The following is a 24510-nucleotide window of genomic DNA, read 5'->3' as shown; positions in this document are numbered from 1 at the left end:
GTAGAACCAAAAAATGAATAAACCTTGTGCCAGACTACCCACAATGCAACTCACTACCCCTGACATTCAAAGATTATGTTATGTTATGCTAGTAGCAGCTAAAGTAGCCGCTAGCCGCTAGCCTGAAGCAGAGATTAGGAGAAGGCTACAAAGGTCTGTTAAACTCTTTTTCTAACTTGTAGTCTGACACTGACTCGAGTGACATCACATGAGGTATTTAAACAGATTTCATGCAGCTCCATCTGGAACCATCTGCAGCCTCAGCAGGCTTCCGATAGCTGGCCAATCAGAAGGCAGTGGGCTTGTAGGGGCAGGTTTCTTAAAGGGACAGAGCTGAGTGAGTGGTTTCAGGCAAAGGCTGTATGACGGCCTGCACAGAGCACCAGTGTGAGAAAAATGAAGAGTTTTTTTAACTGTAAATTATGCTAAGCTACTCCACGGGTATCACAGAGTGAAATATGAAGCTTGAGATTAGCATAATACCCCCCCTTTAACTGTTGTTACTGTAGGAAGATGACCACAGCCTTAACCCTAGTTACAACCCTCCTTCGAGAGGCACAGACGTCCTATTAAAGACGTCTTGTGGTTTTGTTGAGCGTGAAGCAGAGAAATATTGTGTTACCACAATACAGTTTGTGCCATATGGGAACCTATCATAATTCCTGACAGACAAAATGACACCTTGCTGGTCTGCTAGCAGCTCATGAGTGTGTAATGATGTCTGGTGCATTTGTAAGCTAACCGGCTACCTTTGTCTTATCACCGCTTACTCTGGGAACAGATTGAACAAACAATATCTGGTGTAGAAACTATGGAAAGTTGCTTCGACATGCACTGGAAACAGATGGAAAACTGAAGAATAATTACGGTCATATGTCATAATACGATTGATTTATTAATGCAAGTGTCGGAAAATCCCAGATAAATCTTTGAATCATGAAGTAGTTGTCTGTTTTGTGAAGAGTGTCTCATGTTAAAGCTGTTTATGAAGCGTTTACACTGAGATCTTCGTACGACTCCATCACATTTCCCCGGTGTGTGTGTAGCCTGTTTGGCCGTGATTGTGTGTGTTGTGTGGTCTGGTTTGTGTGCAAGCTGGGTGCTAAGTCCAGCCCAGCAGCCCTGTGATCTATGAGTCCAGATGCGTCGCCCAATTGACCATAAAATTGGCGTTCCTTTCTGGCTCTGGCAGCTCGACTGTAGATGGCGGCTGACCTCTCATTAATCGCTCTCTCTCTCTCTCTCTTTCTGCTCGCCCTCGCTGCTCGCCATCTCAGCCGGTGTGAACGAGAGCAACACTTCTGGAACCAATTAGCGTCCGTCTGCTGCTAACTAGAGCTGCCTGATGAGATTTGCACGTGAGCTCCGAATCGCAGCTCTTTTATTCGCCTCTGACTCCACATCTGCTGCGCTCAGGTGTTCGAAAGACAAGCCGAGGCTTTCCCACCTTTTCTCTTTCTCACCATAAAACTGAATGAATTATGATTTGGTTAAAGCCTTCTTCAGAATCGAGTGCACATCCAATCAAAACGTCTTGATTTACGCTGCACATGCTGCTCGGCTGTGTCACTTTGACAGCACTGTAACTTTAAAGCAGCCGTTTCCTTAAGCGAGTCATTAGGCCTCATTTCAAGTCGCAGTACATCAGTTTGAGCTGAATGGATGCCTCGCTTGCAGGTGGGGCTCATTGGAAAACCTCACAATTTAGTTGAAAAGGCTCCTGACATATTTGTACCCTTTGCTCAGAGAGAAAAAACGTGAAACCACCCTCAAACTTTAAGGCTCTTTAATGATATATGGCTCTGACGCATGAGGTGAACGGCCCGCTCTTTGTTGCAGACGGGGGGGCGTGTTTTGAAGTCGCGCCAATCAATTAACCGCCACTCAAAATGGAGGAGGGGAAATTCACATTTAATTGTATTCAGACTCATGCGACTGTACGGTTCGGAGAGAAAAAAGGGAGGCGGGGGGGGGGGCGACAAAAAAGAAAAAGTAGAAAAACGCGGTGGGTTTGTGGTCCTTCAGACCCAGCGGTGTGATATACTGCACCCTTAAAGCTCACAGCGGTATTTATAGTGGCTCTGGAGATTTCCCTTGTAAAGCTGCAGGCTTGACCCGTAAACCAGGGCCGCCTCTCGCTCCCAGCCGTCCAATCGCCCGCCCAAACCCGCGTCTGTGCGGCTCGCAGGGAGAGCTTGCTGTAGACGGGACGAGGCCGGTACCGTACGACTGAGGCAGAAGGAGGGTTGTGTGAGATTACAGCTGACTGGAGAAGAAGTGTGAGTTTGTTTGTGTGGTGTCAACCAGGATGAGCATCTATCTGTGTGCATAGAGGCTCGGAAGTTGTCTCAATTTGTACTGCAAACCGTCATTATGGACATGCATGCAATCCAAACAGTACTTTGTCTTTTTAGATGCAGATACATTTAGTAACAAAAGTAAGACAATCTGACGTAGTAACGATCACATTAGCCGTTGTATCAGTGACAAACGTAAGCATAAAGTGTATATGAGAAATGGCCAATAAACCCTGCGATGTACTTGCGTTCACGTACATGACCGTCTGCGTCATAAATGTAATTGTTCACATACTTGCATATGCATTATGTGCGTTACTGGAGGGTACCTCTAGAGGGCACACCAGAGAGCTCAGGCTGTATGCAACTATGCAACTATATCTCTGGCTTGAGCGCCAACTTTTGCATGTTGCCTGGCGCCATCTTGGATTGTCGTAGCCTTGAGTGACCATATTCATGATTTGTACCCACGTCGAGTCAGCTCATTCAAACTGTTTTTTCACTCTGGAAATTATTTTCTTGATCCATGATTTAATCTGTCAGATGTCACAACATGTCCCAAAAAATGCCCACTGCAGGTTTCACAGAGCTTAGAGTTTCGTCTTCAGATGTTTAACAGCCGATTAACAGCCAAAAACACAAACATATTCAGGTTACAGTTCTATTAAATGGAGAACAGCAGCAAATCATTACACTGGAGGAGCAGGAATCTGCAGATGTTTGGCAGTTAAACTCAAGAAATCACTTAAATTATTATTAAAATAGTTCTAACTCTAACAATCAGGTCGTCATTTATGTTCAGCAGCTTCAGTTCTAGAAAAAACACCATTGAATGCGGGTCCTCTGAAGTAGAAACATGTCACCTTAAAGCCCACCTAGATTCTGACCTCTGTGTTTGTGTGGTTCACAAAATAACAGGAACAACAATTACTTAAACAAGCAGCTTTCTGACAGTGTGTCAACAACGATTTCACTTCAGACACAGTTTTTATTGCAGGGCTGTTGGACCTGATTGCATTATAATGTCTGCGTGTGTGTGTCCACGTACGCATGCATTTCTGTGTGCTGTGCACCGGAGGGGGGGGCTCTCAGAGTCCGGGCTGTAATGATGTAACACATGGTTGTGTTTCTGTGCGGCCCCCTGGTTTGCCTGCAGGCACAGAAAAACATGCTGCCGAGCACAAACTTGTGTATTTCAGAGTAATTAAGCTGCTTTTCTCTCCACACAGCCGTAACTGCTGGAGAAGTCAGAGTTATTTAAGCAGAGATCATAAAAATGCACCTGTCTCTGGTTCAGGAGCAGAGAGACTCCGAGCTGCCTCCTGGGTGAAAACATTTTTAGATTTTGGATTAAATAAGAAGCAGAGAGAAAAGTTTATTTGCAATCTTTGTGCTTTATCCAATTCTTTGTCAGTTTTTCCTTTTTTTACTTAAGTAATCGTCCAAATAGAAGTTTGAAAATGAAACGCGGGGAGGACTTGTTTGACCTTGATCCTCTTTAAATTGATTTGATTGATTTGAGACTGCATTCATTTTGCAGTTGAAAGTTAAGACTTCTGTCTTCCTCGCCGTCAAGTTGTTGTCTCGTAATGACTCCATTAAGTTAAGTTACATGCATTAAAAAATGCGAGCCTAATTGATCACTAGGCTTGGTGCGGTGTCCATTTTTTCACTGCACGTGCCCAGTTCAAGTTTCCGGCGCGCTCCTGCTGTAACTCTCCGCAGCCATCCTCTGATTGCAAAGTAGCCTATAATTTAATGAGGTCATCAGCTGTCGGCACAATAAGCGGCACGCTGGCTGTAAGTGTTGCGTAAACAGATGTTGCGTGGACGTGTTACCCTCTGTAGCGACAATTTTCCATGACAACACATCACCTCTACATAATATCTGCATCAGTGTAATAGAAAGATGAGTCTAAATACCCGGGTGTATCCTAATACCGTGATACCGCTCAACCCTAATGAGAGCAGGCTTTCAGTGGAGGATTGGACTTCTTTATAATCCTTTTAAAATCTAAAATAAAGGTTTATTCTTTTTGCAACAGAAAGTTAAGGCTTCAATCCTTCACGTCTTAACATTGTGTGTTCGTTTATGATGTTGTTACGATATGTACATGCAGTGCATAACCTTCTAGCTCAGGTTGTCCAGACTCTGAGCATATAAAGCATTTACTTCAAGGTATGACGTCACACTTAGCAGAAATACCAACCCATGCACAGGCAGGCTCGCTCAGCTGCAGAGTTCAAAGGGTTAACCAGTCCAGTTTGCTGTGTTTGACAGATACTGTACGTCCTTGTAATAAATGAGCTGAAGAAGTGGCTTACAGGCTCATACAAGTTTGACACTTGAGAAGCGGATCTAAATCTACATAATCCGGTCCAATCTAAGACATTAAAAAACATTCAACTTGTCCTCACACCCCGCTACGTTTTCCATCTTTGCATCTGTTTGCTGATTCTGATTCTGTCAGAGTTATAAGGGGAGGATAAATGCTCCGTGGTCAGAACAATATTATGAAGGTCATGTCAGACACAAAGGCCCAGCTTTGGCAAAAAGAGGATTTATATTCACCACATAACCTGATCAGTCCCCGTCTGTCCCGCTCTCACAGCCATGAGCGGGCAGATAACGGAGCACAAGGTGAGAGGTCGCCGTTATCTGAGGGAGTCGTTTCCACCCGTAAAACCTCAGGTGCAAGAGGTCAGCCGCCTTTTTTTTTAATTTTATGAAGCAGGAATGTGTGGTAGCAAGAAGCAGCGCTGAGGTTAACAGGATTGTTTGCAGCGATGGAAACTCTGCGAGCATGACATCATGTGAGAGCTCGCAGGAGTGGAAAGGAAAGGAAATCTCCTCCCAGGGAGAAAATGGAGGGATTTGAAAGAGAAGCGCCGGGCAGGACTGTTCCGTTGGAGTAAACAGCGGGGTGGTCGAGCGTACACAGTGTGAAATATTATCACTCAATGTGCAGGGGATCGAGCCCGTCAAAGAGTAACCGCTTGGTTTATGTTGTCAAACCACTTGCCAGGTAAAGCTGTGGAAATCTCACACAAATTGGCCCTTTGGGGGATCTCCAGCAGTATTTAGTTTGGCCTCAGTCGGGTTACTTTCTGTGGCCAGCACTCGACTTTCTTTTGAATTCGTCTTCCTATTTGTGCTTTAATTCATGGGTGAAACACAACAGTCGCCCAGTTTGTGATGCAGCTTCAGAGCCAGCGAGCGAACCTGATTGAACCTGACGTCTTTTTTTCTCACTCGATCTTTCCTTCATCTCAAAACGCACATGAAGAACTCTTACGAAGACGTCTGCTCACAAATCCAAACCAGAGCAAATGATAAAAGACTTTAATAAAGTTGAAATATAAATAAGTTCTTACAGTAAAATCGATCAGAGTAATTCTGAATGAAGGCTTTGCATATTAATGCGGCTATCTTTACTGCAGAGCAAACTTTTACCAGTCTCCTCTCAGTGTATTAATCTCTCTCTCCGCCACGCTCATCGGCTCCCTGGCTAACAATCACACGACTGATGTTGTAGTAAAGTGCACTTTTTTCACAATAGTTGAAGCTGCAGTATTTTGCCTGAAGTGAGCCGGAAAATGTCCTCAGCTGCCAGCATCTGTCAGCAGCAGGGGGTCTCCAGTTTGGACAGGCTTCACATCTGTCAAACACAGATTTATCCACAATTAGCTTATCCCCTGTTGTCCTGCTACTCTGACCTTCTCGTTTTCAATTGATTCTGTGAACAAAGTTCACCGAATTCCTGGATGGGGAAAGGGGAATAGGGATGCATCCATCAGACATTTCATCCCCTCATTCATGTCCTAACCTCGGGGTATTCCTGTCCAAGCCCCAAAGCCTGGAGACGGCTACCTCCTCTCCACATGACAAGGTGTGCTTAAGCAAAATATGAGGATCCAACTGACGTCTCGGTGGTTAAATGCAGAGCGATGCAGAAACGCCAGCAGAGAAATCAAAAAGCCTACAGAGGTGCATCTGTGTTCATGAAGAAGTATAAACAGGGCTTTACTAAGATCAGTGTTTGCTCGGTTCGTTCCTCGTTCTTCTTTTTTATGTTTTTATTTCAAGAAATTTCAAGAAAAAATAAATAAATCACATCGGCACATTTCACATAAATCTATGGTATTCCTGTTTAAAGGCGAGTTTACCTTCAGTTCTTCACTCCAGTGAGTTGAAAGCACAGGGCGTCGTCCCTGGAGACGACCCATTATAAGAGGGAAAATTTAAATTGCCCGTTTAGTTTTGGGGAAGGGTCTTAAGTCTTTCAAAATAAACTACTTGAGGGTCCCATGTTGAATGTAATTTTTGGGTCGACCCTCTAATGGAATACTTTTCTAACCTAAGGAATAGCATCAGCTCATCCAAGCTGAAGCTTTGGGTGGATGTTCCGACTACGACAGTTTGCAAAGGCAAAAACATTTTGTTGGTTCATTCCGAGCAAACGTTCTTCCCCCTTTTGTCGACCTTCAGCTGCATCGAGGCTCAGAAATACTTTTTTTCTTTTTGGAGCTTGATACAAGAGCTGCAACGTTTGGTCGACTAATTCATTTGTTATTCAGAGAAAAGTTGGTAATTTTTCAAGCGAAAAAAATCTCAAACAAGCTGGTTCCAGCTTCTTTACCGTCACGATGTCTTTTTTATTTGTTTGTAAATGAAGACTCTTTGGATAATATAAGGTACATTTTCATTAATAATATAATAATCATTGCTGGCAGCTCTACATCAAACCACATACGTAGGCCCCCTTTATGGTTCTCAAAGATGACCCACATGCTTTCAATGAGAACAACAAATCTTTGCAAATTTAGACAAGATAAGATAAGCTTTATTTAAACATGGAAGACCAAGTGAGACCCTGCATATACAAAAGTAAAACAAGGTACACAATAAAAGTGTAAATATGAACCAACAAAAACACCAGACAGAGAGACCTACAGCAACAACTCACAGGGACAGAGGACACATCCAGAGTCATTTTCTGGAACATCCTTTAGCCTAAGCTGAAAGTGTATTAGAGGTAAACATGAGTCTAATTTCAGGGAGTCCTGAAGCTTCTTCCACTTACACAAAACATAAATAAAATATGTCATTCTGACGGCCTCAAAGTGTTTATCTTTGACTGAACGCTGCTCTTGCGCTTCCTCTTCTGCACGTCTTAAACAGTTAAAGAAACTGTGCGACTGTTTCTTCTGTCTTCTTCAGCAGCCACCCTACACTGTGTCTGATGTGGATCATGTGACCTCATTGGAGGACCGCCGACTCACGACTGCACGAACAAATCATTAGCGCACAAACAGCATCCAGTCAAAAACAACAACACATGTATTTTGCAAACACAAATAATGTACATGATTATTTGCATGTTGGGGGAAGTGAGATCTGACTGCAAGTGGTCTCTCAGGCGTCATGTGGAGACGCTTTCTAAAGCCACGTTTGATCGGCTGTAATTGGAGCTGTCTACTTGTGATCAAATCGTCCAGGACCCATGTTAGTGCCAGATGTAAACACTGCCAGTGATCCATCGTCTGACAGAGGATCTACTTCCTCTCAGAGGCCTTCAGCGGCACAGAAATCATTTTATATGTGAGGCAATAACATGAACTCCAGAGGTAACTGAGCTCCAGTTGGTCGTGTCCTGTGAGCATGATTGTCTACCTGACTGCCTTATCCTCCCTCTCATGACCTTCCTCTCAAAACAGAACATCGTTCGCTAGATTCACTTGATGAACAGCATCCCTTTGTCTTTGTCTCAGCCTCTCTCTCTCCAACCAGCCTTGTGGATCGGTTTATTGTCTTTAGAGCGAGTTTATGTTCTTTAAGGAGTCTATCTGATCTTATTTCAGATTCTGCATTTCATCTCCTTAGTCAAATAAACTTAAGCTGGCCAGTAGATCTTCAATTAGTGTGTTTGTTGTGCTAACACCTCAGACCAGGCTGGAAGAGAAGAGACATTTCTTCTCATCGAGCTGATTACAGCCTCACCACTTGTGTTGCATTACTGCAGATTGTTGATGTTGATTACTGCCTCTTTAGACTTTCCTGTCCATGTGGCAGGAACACAGAATATTTTCTGTTGGCTCCAAACGGCTCAGCAGACTCATTTATTTCTACTTGTTCTTCATGTAAATACATGATGGGCTTGACTTTTATAAATGCTCCCCTCCTGCAGGGCTGCCCAGCAAGACTACAACTGGTGTAATCAGTCGGGAGGACGTAGAGTTGACTCATATTTTTCAGTCCAATATCTGCACTTGTTAGCTGTGTTACAAATATCAGCAAACGTTTCCCTCCTCCAATACTAACAGACTGGGTAATTAAAGTGTAAAAAACACTGAATGAAACAGTTTCACATAAAAGAATCAGTGTCTTTTCAACACTGTCCTGGTGGGCGAGCTGAGCTGTTGCTCACCAGTTACTCTGCTAACTACTGTTAAGCTCGACTACAGCTACAGAGAAATGTGTCAAGCTGAATTTTACAAACACAAATTAGCCTGCTACATCAAAACTACTTCCTTTATCATCAGACAAATTTAAGTCAGTCAAAGCTTTGAGTGTATCCTCATTGGACCTCTCTGCACTAACATGAGTATCTATATCTACTTTCATCTCAAGCAGATTACTTTGGCCAACGACAGAAACTGAACTTCATCGTCTTGTGATCGTTTAAGTTGAACAAATGGCTCAATTTGTCCCACAGCCGGCGCTTTAACGTTAAGTCTGTGTGGGAAACACATACTGATAACGTCATCTTGTGAAACGTACATCACTACGCATTTTCGACCAATGACTGTATATATAGATTGATGACGCGTCTCCATCTGCTCTCATTGTAAGTGAAAGTGATGCCAACATAGCCCCCGTGATAGGCGCTGCCATCTTGCGATGGTGACGTCATTCGGAGTCAGAGTCTGCACAGTAGAGATCGGCGAGTGAAGCGGCCGTAGCCACTTCCGCTAACCCAAACACACACTTAACTTACAGAAAAAACAGCAAGGATCCCGCACGCCGGCGTGTTTAACAGCAGAACAGCTTCTCTGTGTTGGTCTGAGGTTAACGTTCACAGGTATGGAAACTTCAATGACTGTAGTGATTGTTTTAGTTACGTCTCCTCTCGCTGTTCGTCCTCCACTCTGCTAATCCAGAACTCAGCCGCAGGAGCTAGATTGGTCAACAGAGCTGTCAATCATCATTTTGACAGCATCAAATAACTAGAACTATTAGAAATAAAATTGTCAGAAAAATGAACACTTGGACATAAATCGGCATGATAAGAACTAACTATAATGACAGAAACAAAAATGTATTTGACGTGTATTTTGATTTTATAGTTTGACTCATGTCCCATCTGTTAACATGGAGGAGGCGGGCTTTATGAGCTATACTGCAGCCAGTCAGCAGGGGGCGACAGAGAGGGTTTGGCTTCACTTTCATGTCATCCATCTTTTTATACAGTCTTTGGTCAAGATGGAGGACCCATTTGATGGGTTTATAAAAAAGGTTGAAACCACCCCTCTGCAAACAAAATTTCAGTTTTTTGTATGGAGCGTTTTTATTCCGTTTGGGCTTTTAAACCGGCTACAATCGGAATGTTAGGCTCCATGTAAACCCAGCTAATGTTTTTTTTTTTTTACTAATTTGCTGAAATATTTGTTGGCAGACAAAACCCATGTTTCTTTCTCCGTGTATAAGCAGATAAAAGTGAAAGGAGCTTCCTCAAAGTATGCACAGAAACGGGAGGTGGGTTAACTTACCCCTCTGTCCCCTAATCTATGTTCAACTCATCTACTGCTCCCTTGTTTAATGTGCACCTATTCCTTCCTATATGCACTCTGACGAAAGTGCTCCTTCCTGTTAATGCTGATTTATTTGTTCGGCACTGAACTGAGAAATAGAAGAAATAGCTGAAGGTTTGTTTTGAACAAACAAATCTGATTAGACCGACAAAGTTCTGACTCAGGTACCACCCTAACCTCGCCTCCACTCCACCCTCGTCTGTTTTTTTGTCTTTCATCTTACTTCTTGGACTCGTACCCACATTTCCTGCCAACGAGAACACCTTTCACCCACGCGTCCGGCACTCTGGCCACCCAACAAACTGCAGTGAATGATGATGTGTAGACTTGAAGCTGCTGGCTTGTGAAGTGAATTGAACAGCTATGAAAGGAGTTCCTCTCTGGGATGTTTTCAATGATGCATAGCAGCCCGGATGAGTCGTCACTGACCTTATATGTGACCTACATGATGAATGAGAACAAACACCAGATGTGAAAACCTCCAAAACAACTGTATCACTTTAAATCGGCGTATCCTCGGACCGCTCAGTGTTTTGCTACACTTTCAGCGTGCAGCAACTGTTTCTGCACTTTCACATGTGTTTTGTCTGGCTGCGCTGCGTGTGTGTGCGTGCGTGGGAGTGTGACGGCGGTATTTCTCATGGCTCTGCTACAGAGCCGGCTCTACGCGGACTCTCTGGTGGGACATTAACCTGCTCAGCGTATCCTTCCTGAGTCTGCTCAAACAACCCGCGCACAGAGACGTATATCTGCTCGTAATGAACAGACAGGAAGTGCTCTTTGTGTGTAGGCGGACGTACGCATGTGTGGATATGTGTGTGTATATCACGCCATGTTCCTGCATCCTTTTACCCGGCCTTATTTTATTCATTTATTGAGTTCTTTAATTTGGGTTAATCCCAAAGAACTCATAATATGTTTCAGCCAGCAGAAAGTTCAAACAAAACTGGGTGGAAAACACAAAAAGCATTGATGTATTAAATGCTAATTACCCACATCCTCTTAAAGAAACTACACAGATTGTATCCAGATAGTTGAGTGAAGTTTCTGCCTCTTTCTTACTTTAACGAGCTCGATATAAAAGCTTTGGATGAAACAGTTTTTACAAACATCCAAACTTTATTTACACCAATTTGTCCTGATAAACTCCTCCCACTCCGCCCCCACAGCCAGATTAGAACAGAAAGTCCAGCATTATTTTCCGATCCAGTTCAGTCGGGGTCTGCAGGACGGCTGCAGCCATATGGAGCGGGAGCTCTGGAAACATCCTATTACAGGTCATATATCACACGCCTGACAGCAGCCATTCTGCACTGTTTTCGTTTCAATCACGAGTGCAGCTGTGCAGAGAGCTGCACGGCTCTGCCATGTTAACCCGCTGAGGGCTGGAGGACAGTGGCCAGGGGCACCGCAATGCATCCTGGGTGTTTATGGTTTCTGTTTGATGCTTTATATCCATCAACAGCAGAGAGTTACTCAATGTAGCATTTTGAGCAGTGTTGCTCTGAAGGCCAATGGACTGCTGAACTTCTGCATTATGACAACAGAACAAAAACTCTTCAGCTGCAGCTTCTCTTTGCTGCTCTAACATGTTTAATTATGATTAAGGACATCCTAATATAATAGTTTTAGCACTAACAGACATATTAAATGTCTCATTTCAAAAAGTGGAAGCATAATTTTGCTATTTTTACATCCAGTGCTGAACAACATGGCTTAGAAATATGTTTTCAATGTTTCAAGTCTGGGAATGATTCACAATTTGTGTCCTGAAGATTAAAACATCAATCAAACATGTTTCTGATATCTGTATCGAGACATATGACCAGGAAATTAAAAAATCGGCACTACCCACCCCCCTGTGTGCGCAAACACACGCAGACATAAGGAGACCGATGTTCTTTTTCACAACTCTGACGGTTTTATTTCACTGTCAAATAACTGTGCGTCGATATGATGTGCTCATTGTACCTGGCAAAGTTTGCATTTGACCTCATTTGTTGTTTTTGAAGGAGTTCCTCACAGAACTCTCTGACGGGTGCAGAAGTCTCCGCATCTTTCTCCGGTTCTGAATCTCACAGCGCCACATTTGCTTTACCGGCACCTGGCGCTAATGCTTCCTTCTTCTCGTTATTTAATGGCGGTTAGCTTTCAAATGCGCTGCAGCCACCGCCTGACAGTAGTACCGCATTATAACCGGGTGCCGATACAAACAGTGGAAGATGAGATAATAGTCGCATGAACTTTTTGATATTTTATAAATTAATGACTATTAACCCTTACAATGTGTAGGTAGTATATGGAAATATACAGGTTACCTCTGTTAATCTGAGAAGACTACTGATGATGATATCTGTTGCTTGTCTTAAGCCTGACTCTGCAGACAGCTAAGATTAGCTGCACTTATCAACACTGTGATGTTACGCACTGGTTTGTAGACCCGTCGCCATGTTGGTTTCTTGGAGCCAGAAGTGACTATATTGGAATGAAAGGATGAACTTGGTTTGCATGGCCCAGCATCCTGTCTCCATTGCTTAATTCTGCACCTGCAGTCCAGGTACAGAAAGCAGTGTACCGTTTATGGAGCGAGGCTGAAAGTGGAGGTGTGTGTGTGGATGGGTGTGTGGAACGTCTGACTTTAAGAAACTGTGAGTCTGCATCCTTTAGAAGTTATTTATCCTAACATTAACCTGAGCCGTCTCTCTTCTCATGAATCCGTCTGACCTTGATGAACTTGACCTCTTTGTTGACCTCAGATCTTTGTAAGACGTTTTGCACAGCTCCGTCTGAGCTCTGTCTTTTACCCGAGGTGTTCTGGTGAAGGAGTAAATAAAGCTCAACAAAGAAGCAGAAAATCTACAAGAGCCACATGTTTGAGGTTTTTCGTATTACTGCCCTTAACAAAGTACCTTCTGCCCAAAACAGAGTGAGTGTGAGCTGATCTGCTGAGATCTCTACTTTAGGAGCCGCTGCCGTCTGGTCGTAGTGCTTATTTGTAGACGATCAAACCCGCTTCCTTCCACGATGTAATCTGTCCCACATGGACTTCTACCGAGTCCATTAAAGTGCAGAATGGAGGGTTCGGGAGGAGAGATGGGAACAGAGAAGAAGTCGGGCCCCGTCTTTTGCCTCCACATGCGGCTTTGATAGAAACGTCCGTCATGTTTCGGTTTGTTTGACTGAAATGTGATTTGCAAGGTTCCGCCAGCCGCTCGAGCCCAATCCGTCTGCATGACGGGCACAATGTGATGTGATCGTACGCCTGCTTTTCCTTCACTGAATTTATTCGTCCCGTTTAAGCTGAATTAATTGGATTTACCAGGTGAAGCAGGTTGTTTAACGACTTTATCGAGTCAGTTCAAGTAGAAGCCAAATGTGAAATTTATTTTGAGTTTTTATTCCTGATTTTTCTCCTCGATTTAACCTGCTGGGAAAGTTGAATGAAAACCCTGAATTAATTTGTAAAATTAATCAATTACAGTTTATTTATTTAAACTGGAAATTCAAAAACTAACTTTTATGGAAATAATGTTTTGTTTTTTCACATAGTTTGGTTTAAGAAAAGATGCAGTCGTTTCTAAATAGTTTACATCATCATCCAAGTAAAGGAAGTGTTTTACTTTTATTTAAGTAGCTGTACCACTCTTTGAAAATACTACATGTACAAAATCTAACTTAAGATTATGAAGATTACTACTTATATTATAGTACAACAATATTATAGTACTACTTATAATATTATTGGCTTATTTTAATTTAATGTTGTAGTCTGTTGAGCTTACTTCAACTGTTGCTTTTTTATCCTTTAAAATAATATTATATTTCATAATCTCATTATGTCTAGTTAAAGCACCACAAACTTCTTTGTAACTACGAAACTATTGCGAGTAAACTTCCGCACACTGTCCAACATGCACACAATACACTTGTTTGCTTTCAGAGCACCGAAACGTTGCAAGCAAATAAATGTGTTTCCTGTAAGTTGGACTGAGTGTGAGTTTACTTGCAGCTTGTCTTATGAAACAGATGTGCAAAGTCTTTCTCTTCTTTAACTATGAAAGTATGAAATAAAGTGGAGTAATACCACACTAAAGAAGAACTTTAATGAATAGAAAGTTAAAAAAAAATGCTTCTCACATCCGTTTCAAAACAGGTGTGTAGGAGAGGAACAGGTCAAACAAAAAAAGTGAACTCCCACACGCTGTCTAACTTGCAGAAATGATATTTATTTTTATTCGGTGCTAGACCTTCATCAGGCAAACAATTTGTCAACAAAGGGCAGGACAACTTGAATAGGGAGTGTCTGCAAGGCTGCAACCAGTCCACCTCGTCCTGTCAGGTCAGATCTGTCAGGTCACCGCTGTGTTTAAAAATATCAAAGAGTCATCTAAACAAAACATGTGTCCTATTTTATATACGTTCAAATTAAAGGGACGTTAGGAGTTCTCAAGGTGAACATTAGTAGAAAACAAAAATAGTCATTGTAGTAAAATAAAAAACAGCCGATACTTTACAGCAAGAAAAGGTTGAAAAACAGACTTGTTGGTTAGTCTACACATAAACAGACACAGATAAACAGGTCTCTTAATAAGAAATACATCTGATTATAAATGTGCATTTTGTATATGTAACCATGACTGCCTAAATCTGGCAACATCTAAATCATGAGGATGCCGTTTTACACGTTGTTTACATTATAAATATTATTATTTATTATTTTAAGGATATGCATATTTTGTATATATATTCCTAATTTGAAAAATACTCGTACCAAGTTCCTGTAGTTGTCAGATTCATGTAACGTAATAAAAGTTCTCATGCACAGAACAAATACTGCTTTTTGTTCTCCTGTGCCTCCTGGAGCCAAACACAGCACTTTAAGTAAATGCATTTTTACCTGCTGGATATTTGTGAAACTTGATTTTAAACCTCCCAACCTTTGTTTGTTATTGTTTTACATACGTGAACCTTATTTAATTATTTATTTTTACCACACAACATTTTAGTTTACCTTTTAATTGTGCATGTCACAATATATCCCCTGTTCACAGATTTTATTGGCCTTTTATCAGCGTATCAACGCTTTGTCGTCTCTGTTTCTGTCATTAACTCGATATCGTTGAAAATGACGGTTGCCCCTCAATGATCTCTCGAGTATATATAAAGGTCGATTGATTGATTGATTGATTGATTAATTGAATATGTGAATGCACTGAGTTACTATCCAACTGCTGGTGTCTGGCTGATGTGTAGTTAGGAACATCTTGTATGTAAATGATATTTTGAGAGTGAAAGGTTTGTGTAGGAACTTAAAGGATCCAGGTCAGTAGAAAACGGAGGCTGGCCTTACGACCGTTCTTTTCCTTTGTTTCGTCTATTGTTCCTTTTTTTCTCTCCCAGAGGGGAGTCAGATTTCAGAGCAGGTAGTGAGAGGTGGAAGGCTGAGAGAGCTCTGCGTTATACTCTCTCTCTCTCTCTCTCTCTCTCTCTCTTTCTGTGCGTCTCTCGGAGGAAAACAGCTGCTGCTTTTTTTCCCATCAGGCCGTTCTGCCTGTGATGGACAGCGGTCTGCTTTTGGCTCAGGCTGCGATGTAGGATGCAGTTTATGGGCCAGAACGCAGCGAGGGGTGGAGGCTCGGGCTGTTTCTGGCAGAAACACCCCCCCTCTCTTTGAATAGCGAGGTCCCCCATGACGGTGACCCCTCTGACCCCGTCGTGAGAGCATCAGGGGAGGAGACCTCTGAGCTCCCTCTCTACATCGTCCTCTCTGTTTTCTTTCAATTAGGAATTCACTTCCACTGTTTCTCTTTCTGCTCACTGCTCGTAAATGATACCTGTCAGCTCGACCTTTTTTTTTAAGGGTCTTTTTTTGTTGCTGAAATCTACTCAAACATTTTACTTTTCTACTCAACATAAATATTCACACCAGCATGTCACACAATATAGTGATAGAGTGATGTCAGAACTGTGAAATGAAATGTAGAGAGATTCCTAGGTAGGGGTGAGAATCACAGGGTAACTCATGATATAATACGATATGCGATACGTAGCCCACCATAACGATAATATCACGATCGATTCTGCGATAATAGATTTATTTCTGTCTTCCTCTTCTTTTATCCTGCTGTGAACTTCTTTGGCCGATTGTATTTCCGTTCATGTTACCCTCATTCATGTCAGTCAAGAAGTAGGGACACGGTGAGTCAAAAAACTATAATTGTATTGCACGAGTCAGGACGACGATATATATCCGTATCGATATTTTATTAAGTCATAATTTTAAATCCAAGTGAAGAATTGAATTTAATGTCAGGATACTTTGAAATATGTTTTTTAAACTCCTTTAAAGCTTGTTACATCTTCCTAATGGATGAGAATTTCCCATATAAATCAGGAATTAATTGAGTAATAATTTTGGAAAATATGCAAAATAAAGATTGACTAAATATTCAACTAAAAAGGTCATGTTAAAAGGTCACGTTAAAAGGTCACTGAAAGGCACTAATCTTGTTGAAAGGGGTAGCTGGAAAAAGTCGTCAATTCGCCAAATCATTTGACAAAATTAATGATCAATGAATTTTTAAAACAACTTTATTGCCATGTCTCAAGATAACAGTTAACAGATACAAAAGGAAACAGTATACACTGAGCCTGGCCTTAATTTGACACACTGGCTGATATAGGCGAAGCAGCCCCATACCAGTCATACATTACTACCTTCAAAGATATTCATTCGTATGCATACATACGCATACACCTGCATGAACATACACACACGCATCAACTGACAGAGACACACCTAGTCGTCCATCTCCTTGTGAAAGCAGGCAGTGTCAGTTGTAGCTGGGCAGTCCATCCGTCAAGCGAGGAAGGATTAGGCTTCATCCAATTAATAGTAATTGATAAATGATTAATCTTTGCAAAATGAGCAGTATGAAACGTTGCAATTTGTATGATCAAAAAAGCCAAAATGTCTCTGTTTCAACTTTCTGAAATATAAATATTTGCTGCTTTCAAATATTTAACTTTTGGTCTTTTTGCCAAACAAAACAAGCCAATTAAATATCACCAGGTGCTCTGAAACATATCGGGCTTTATTTTCTTTAATGTATTTTCTGATATTTAACAGGCCGAACAATAAAAAAAAGAATTGTCGACTGAATCGATATTAAAAGGAGAGAAATGCACATCTATTTGAACTGACTTCTGCACACTCTCTAACTTAAAAATACCTTTACTGGTGCTCGACCTTCATCAGGCAAACCAGACTGAATGGATGTTGAACGAAGTCTTGAGTTGAGGTGTCTGAATTTATCCGAATATCTCCCTAAAAAAAAGATAATATTACACATCAACATTTAAACCCAGGCCGTCAGCTCATTAACTCTTTTACAGTTTCCCGTCTCAGCTCTTTAATCGTCTTCCGTTTCTGAGTCTCTTTAATGTGTCACAGCCTTTATTTTGAAGGAAACAGGATGCCATAATGCCTCTGATACTGACCCCCTCTGTGTGTGTGTTTTCCAGGCCTTTGTCTCCCTCTCCCTGCTGTACTGGGGTCTGCAGAGCTTCTCGCAGCTGCTCAGCATCAAGAAGAAGGGCGACTGAGTCCACCCGAGGTGGAAATACCCTCTTTATAAGTGAACATAATTCCATATTAACACATTCTAACCAGCTGTAACAGTGTGTTTAACCTCGTCTACAAGTGGCATCCATCAACTTTCAGCTGTTTTTTATCGGAAGAGCTCCACCTAAGCTTCTGCTTGATTCACTTTTACTTGAATTTCAAACTGTTTGTTTGTAACTGAAGCTTCATGTAGATTTGCCATGAAACAAGACAAGACAGATAACACATTAGCCTGTTTTTAAATGTCTCTGGTGCTGTTAAACCAAAGGTGCTACTGTGATAATTAAGTACTAATCAATTAAGTGTTTTATGTATCGCATGAGCTACTGTGTAATGCCTTAACTATGCAACATTTACCTCTTATAAAGCACACACTGATAGCTTAATTTTACTTTTGACTTGCACAACACTGTACCGTATATTGTTTTCCTCTTCTGATGGCAATAAAACCTGTCTCTACGTGTCACTGTTTTTGATTTCTTACACGTGCAAACACAGAGTATAAACACGTAAAGGTGCAGCATGTCGAAAAGGCAGGTTGCTCGTGTGCAAACCTCCAGATCCTGTGTGGGAGTAAAATGTCCACAGCAGATGGTGCTGTTATCCCCCGCCAAAGCCCTCCTGTTGTTCCTGTGTTCTACAAAATTAGACTGTTTCTATTCACCAAATTGCAAAATCACATTGTGCGTAATGTATTTGTTCTTTGTAAAGCAGGAGACATCCAGCAATCACATCACATTTCAAAATATAACTTCGACGCTACACCTGGTGTGCCACTTTAAAAATGTGTTCTTTTTTTTAGTTGTATATTTTGTCGCATATTTCAGCACCATGGACAGTGATTTTAATTAGTTTAGCGACCTAATTCTTAGGCACAAACAAACACATGCTAACCGTGAAAGTGCAATATTTATAATCCGAGGACACGGTGGTTATTTCTAGTTTATTGGCTCCGTCCCCAAGCAACACTTATGGTGGGAATACGGGGAACCTGCCAATTATGTACATTAACTCCACTGTGTGTTTATGTTTGCAAAAGAACGTATAACTATTTAAATCACTATAAAACTGTGTATGTATCTTTATGGAAACATCGCAGTCTGCACATTATGTTAATGACTTTTTGTGGAAACTGCAGGAGCAGAGGCGTCTGTGAACTAGATGGCATGTCATATTAACAGGTCTACAGATGGTGGAGCTCTGCTGTACATATGTGCAGCACGCTCACTGAAATAACACATTATAAATGTGATCACCACACAGCTGCAGGTAACATCTGCGAGCAACAGACTACAGAGTCGGCTTGTTAGGATGTTTATATGTGATATTGAGTAACTACAAACTGAGTAAATATCAGATGGTTATAAAAAGATTGTGTATTAAAGAATATGAACATAAGCTCATAGACGTGTTCAGTTCATCATGACGGCAATACAGTCACACCATCATGAGACACTTAAAACCTGCATTAACCTGCAGGTGGTTTACATTTTTAGTAACAGCAGCTCATCCTCTTAATAGGTGATGTTACTGTCACTGTTTCTAGCTGAATGCACCTGCAGTGAATAATCTGTTACAGCTCTGATAAAGATAATCTATGTAGATAAAAAAAACCTGTTAGAAATAAACTTGTAGTTAGAAACATCAGGTATATGAAAGTTATTTGGACAGCTAAAGGTAAGTGTTGGGACTGAAGCTAACGTTTCTGATAAAATATCATATATTTATTTACAATAAGAGCTTTTCCCACAGGTTTAAAAAAGTTAATGACTCACTTAGACAAACAAAATGTCAAAACAAAACCTGGCCCAGGTAAATATACATTAGATTTTTTTAATTGATTACATGTTATTCTCTTTCATACTTTGGAAATGTAAAAGAAAAGCTGTATGTTTTGGAAGTTTTAATAAAGATGGACAGAGTAAAAAAACTCATCACCTGCTGTGACATCACTGATTGGGGCGTGGCCACACAAACGTGCAGACGATTGCCTCCATGTGTACATCGCACAGAAATTAACACATTTTTTTCTGCTGCTTTAAATCATTTTACGCAAGTTTATTTAAAGAAACTCCAAATGAAATACACAGAAAGCAGCAGAGGTTAGACTGTCTCTGCTGTCCGAGCTGAAGATGGAAGCTAATAACAGGTCAGACTTTTTGCATTCCTCCTCTGTGAAGAAAAATGGACTAACAGTTGGAAGTGTTTCCTCCTGCCCAGCATCTTTCACCAACAGAGAATCATCAGTAAACAACATTAAACAGTGAGTATCTTGACTGAAATGAATGGCTTAAGTTTGTTGTTTAGCACTTAGCTTTTAGCACTTTAGACTTGCAAACAGAGGCTGGTTCTCTGTGTTTGGTGGCAGTTTAAAGATGCTGCCAGCTCTGTCGGTCTTCTTTCTGGATCACTGAAGTTTTCTGCTCGGTGTGGATTCACCCTTTAAGGAACAAACACTCTGACTCTTTGTGAAGGGAAACTTGAGGCTTTGAGTAGCACGCAAAACAATAACTACTCTGGATTGATAAACAAGACATAGAACTTACCTGCAGGTTATTTCTACATTTGTAGTTTTGCTCAGTGTTAACATTTATACAAGTTAAAGGTATAATAAGTAGGATTTTTCCTTGCATTCAAACTAGGCCCCCCCTCCTGGGCTCTTCGTCACCAGAAGCTCACTCTCACTCTCTCGTGCGAGAACACGCCCACCCCGCCGAGCTAACACCAACAGCTTCACGGTTACCTTTGCTCTAGCATGCTAAGCGCCGGTTAGCTTGTCCTACCAGGTTTGAGGCACCTACCTGTCCGACAGAAAGTTTGGGATTCAGTGCATCATTCAGGGACTGGCACCAAGAAAAATGTACAAAAATTGTGTGATGCAGAAGACAGTTAAAGAGAGCCGGATGAGACTTTTTGTTAAAAACCACCACTTAAGCATGAACAGGACAAAATCAGCAAAGAGATAAGAGGTACGGTTTGTCCACAGGGGGCGCCCAAATCAACACAAACTGAAAGTTCCTCACAGTGGCTTTAATAAGTTGTTGTGAATCACAATTTGCTGTTTTAAAAAGGCTGATTTTTCTTGAAAAAATATCAGATTAAAATGAATATTTAAAGAGGAGTATTTATGCACTTATTAAAAATGCCTGGAGAGGATTTTAAAACTCTATTAAATCCTTAAACCTTTATTTAAACAGGATGATCCAATCAGAACAGTTTATTCTTTCTGCAGTGGCGCCCCGTGTACTCAGGACACAGAGAGGTAATGGTTCTCACTTTGAGTGTTTAAAAACTTTAATTAAATTTTTTTTGTTATACCCTTCTTGGTGCTTGCAAAAGTCATTTTCAAAACAAATTCACATTTCAAGACCCTGACTACAAACATGCTCACAGTGAAACCGTTTTTCGTCCTTGTGTTTCTTCTATTCATTCCATCCATCCATTAACTACGCCGCTTATCCTGTTCAGGGTCACAGGGGGGCTGGAGCCTATCCCAGCTGTCATTGGGCGAGGGGCGGGGTTACACCCTGGACTGATCGGCAGTCAATCACAGCGCTGACACACAGAGACAGACAACCTTTCACGCTCAGTCTCACACCTTCGGGCAATATAGAGTCACCAGTGAACCTAACGAGCATGTCTTTGGACTGTGGGAGGAAGCCGGAGTACCCGGAGGGAACCCACGCATGCACGGGGAGAACATGCAAACAGAAAGGACCCTAACCGAACCAGGATTGGAACCAGGAACCTTCTAGCTGGGCGGTTACAGCACTAACCTCGGCCCTCTATTCAAACCAGATGTTAAGAAATCCCTTTGTATGGGGGGGACAAAATCCACAATTCTTCTCTTCTGCCAAAAATAGTGCAAGTTAGTCGAATCAAGTGAGAATCTAACAAAGTTACAGTCTGTTTGTTTGTGCTCAGCTGCATCTGTCTAACTCAGACTGCTACAGTCTCATAATATTGTATTAAAAGCAGCCGACTATCTGTAGTCCGTTTAGTTTACCGTGGCAGTATGAACCCTGACCTGCTCTAGTTCCTAAATACTCTCAGTCAAGGATGAAGATCCCTGTGCTCATATTCTGTGCTTCTTAATGACCTGTTCGGTTTATCGAAGCGATCCACCAACAGCTGACATATTGATCCCCGTGTGGAAGGAGACGGCCTTCACCTTCACATGAAATCCTGCTAATAGGCGGTGAGGGAATTCTGCCCGGGGTCTCGCTTAATGGAACGAGGAAATGTCGCTCAAGAAAGACGATCGATGAGGCGATCGATGAGAATTAGATCTCTCAGCGCTCGCTCGGATGTTAAAGGCAGCAGAAACAAACCAACAGTCATTTCATCCTCAGCAGACTCTGAATTGTTTACATGATAATCTGATGCTTAAGTTTGTCAGTATCTTCTATAGGAAACATGGAACCAAATCTCTCTCCTCCCCTGTTGTCATTGACTCGACCATCAGAGGAATGCAGCTCCTCTGCTCCACAGATAAGACAATCGCATGCCAGTTTGATATCATCACAGCACTTGTGTTAGTGCGAGAATGTGCTCTGCTCACTGACTCGAGGAAAAATCACATCAGCATTGGTTTGATAAAACCTGTGGACGCCTGAATGCACCACACGACTCCACCGTCATCACCTCTGATGTGCTGATAAATGCTGCTGGAGTCGAAACATGATTATGCTTTCCTTGTTAGCACACCTGCTATGAGTGCAAAGTTCAATTATCTGGTTGAAGAGCAACTTGCAGGCAGTGTTGCCAACTGTTTTCCAATTAAGTACCTAGCACTAGCTCCAAAAGTCGCTAAAAGTCGCCAGATGACGGTAATTTGCATATTGGTGATGTCATCATGTATATCACGTAACGCGTAGTGGTTGTGATCCCCGCCCGCCCCCGACTGCCTGCGCGGTGCTGCTGCGCATGGGACAGGAGGAGGAGGAGAGAGAGCAACTCGGAGCTGTTGGCAGAGGAGCCGTGAACTGCAAATACTCTAAGCAGCATACATGCGATTTAATTACAATATAATGTTTTTCACTGGTCTGAAAAAGTCGATAAATTTGCTGCTAGTCGCTTTTTTGAAAATAAGTCGCCAAAAGGGTCTGTTGCTTATTTTAACGAGCAAGTCGTTGAGTTGGCAACACTGCCTGCAGGGTGGAGACACCTGTGAATCAATGTGTAGGAAAATGATTTAGTTATTATATTTTCAACAGAATATATGAATTAATTCACTACGGTGACTTCTGGAGTCATTTTTTGTCTTTCTTATATTTCCGCATCAAAATAGACGACCGGATGGGACGTTACAGAAAGGAGTACTGCCGATCAATGACGGGTTTAACATGAATAAATATGGATCTAGATGCCAGTCCTGTCATTGAAGATGAAGAAATTGTTCATTCATATACATACGACGGACCACAGGCTTAGAATAATGAGCCTGTTAGCCGTCAAAGAGACCAGGAACAGGAGAGACATTGAGCTGTAGTGCCACTGGGCAGGTATCGTGATGAGTGACCGGCGTTAGCTAGTGATATCTAACGCTGTGCTCACATCAGAACATTGTAAAGTTTATTCCAAAGGCTATATAACAAATCATGAGTAGTAGCAAGTGGGAGCATTGATACTTACTCATTACAGTTACTAATGGGCGAGTGTCAGCTTGTATCAGTCATATTTCGTATTGCCGTCTATAACGGTAACTCCATACTACGTTTTTTATGGTGCCACAGCGGTGTGAGAGCGAGAGAGGGAGAGCGATGACAGGTTACTGATACTTTGTTTGATAGGTGCTCATGTGTCCCGTCCCGTCGTAAAACGCACCCAGCCACGAAAGCTAGCTCCGTTCCTCTTCCTGTCAGGAGAACGGTGGGCTTGATGTCCCGTCAAGCTGGAATTTGTGTAACCAGGACAAACACAAAAGACGTGCGTTAGACGACCGAAATAATATCTACACAATACGATACGAGCGCTCAGACCCACTGTGCCACCTACTGCTGCACGTTGAGCTAAAGCAGAATTGGACACCGCAGGTCCCTCTTGTTACGTAATATGATGCCATGTTGAAAAAATTCAACTCCTCCCTTCTTGAAAACAAAATATCTATAACCATGAAAATGTTGTTCTTTTTTGCAGAGTTAGACGTGAGGATTGCTGCCACAGTCAAGAGATGATTAGCAAAGCTTAGCTTAGCTGAAAATCTTGAACTTGGCAAGGCACCGACCAAAAAGTAGCATTTATGCATGAGCAACGTACTTGACCTGGTGACACGAGTGGCATAAATCTCCTCGTCTAACTCTTAGCAAGAAAACACATTTCTTTTTCCCCCCAGAATGTTTTTCTCTAAAGCTAATCTTTTGCGGCATCAAAGCTGTCAGTAGTTTCCATGTTTCTAAGATTTAAGGACACACAGGAACATTTTGGAGAGAAGGAAAAAACATCTCCACAGGGGGGCCTTAAATGAGAGCACATACGGCTGCCGGAGCTCCAGTAAAGACTGAGAAAAAGAGCAACAGAAACTCAAACTGCATCACCAGAGAGAAAAGCACATCAGTCCCACCCACAATGGTTGATTGACAGGCCATCTCTGGGAAATGCAGGGCAAAAACAAGTCACAAACGAGCGCTCAGCAGCAACGATGGAAACAATAAAACAGATGTTTTGCAGCTAAATTATGTTCATCTTTATTTTATCACTTGTTTAATCTCCCGTCTACAGATCGAAACTAACTTCCCAAATTGTCTCAAGCCTTTTACCGTCCGCGTGGCTCCTTCC

General features: G+C 41.9%; 1 protein-coding gene across 1 annotated transcript in view; it reads left to right on the top strand.

Moving 5' to 3' along the window:
* agmo (alkylglycerol monooxygenase) overlaps positions 1-18190 on the top strand; it is a 57621-nt gene extending 39431 nt beyond the window's left edge. The window contains exon 13 of the mRNA XM_069656960.1: positions 17634-18190. Coding sequence (XP_069513061.1) covers positions 17634-17714 — 81 coding nt within the window. The 3' untranslated portion in view covers positions 17715-18190. The remainder of the gene's footprint in view (positions 1-17633) is intronic.
* Positions 18191-24510: the final 6320 nt, after the last annotated feature.

This window comes from Semicossyphus pulcher, unplaced genomic scaffold (genome assembly GCF_022749685.1).
Source record: "Semicossyphus pulcher isolate SPU_LCO1_2020_fin unplaced genomic scaffold, fSemPul1.0.p SCAF_9, whole genome shotgun sequence".
In the NCBI taxonomy this organism is placed as follows: Eukaryota; Metazoa; Chordata; class Actinopteri; order Labriformes; family Labridae; genus Semicossyphus; species Semicossyphus pulcher.
Note: the sequence above shows the minus strand (reverse complement) of the source record. Positions and strands in the feature narration are given on the sequence as shown.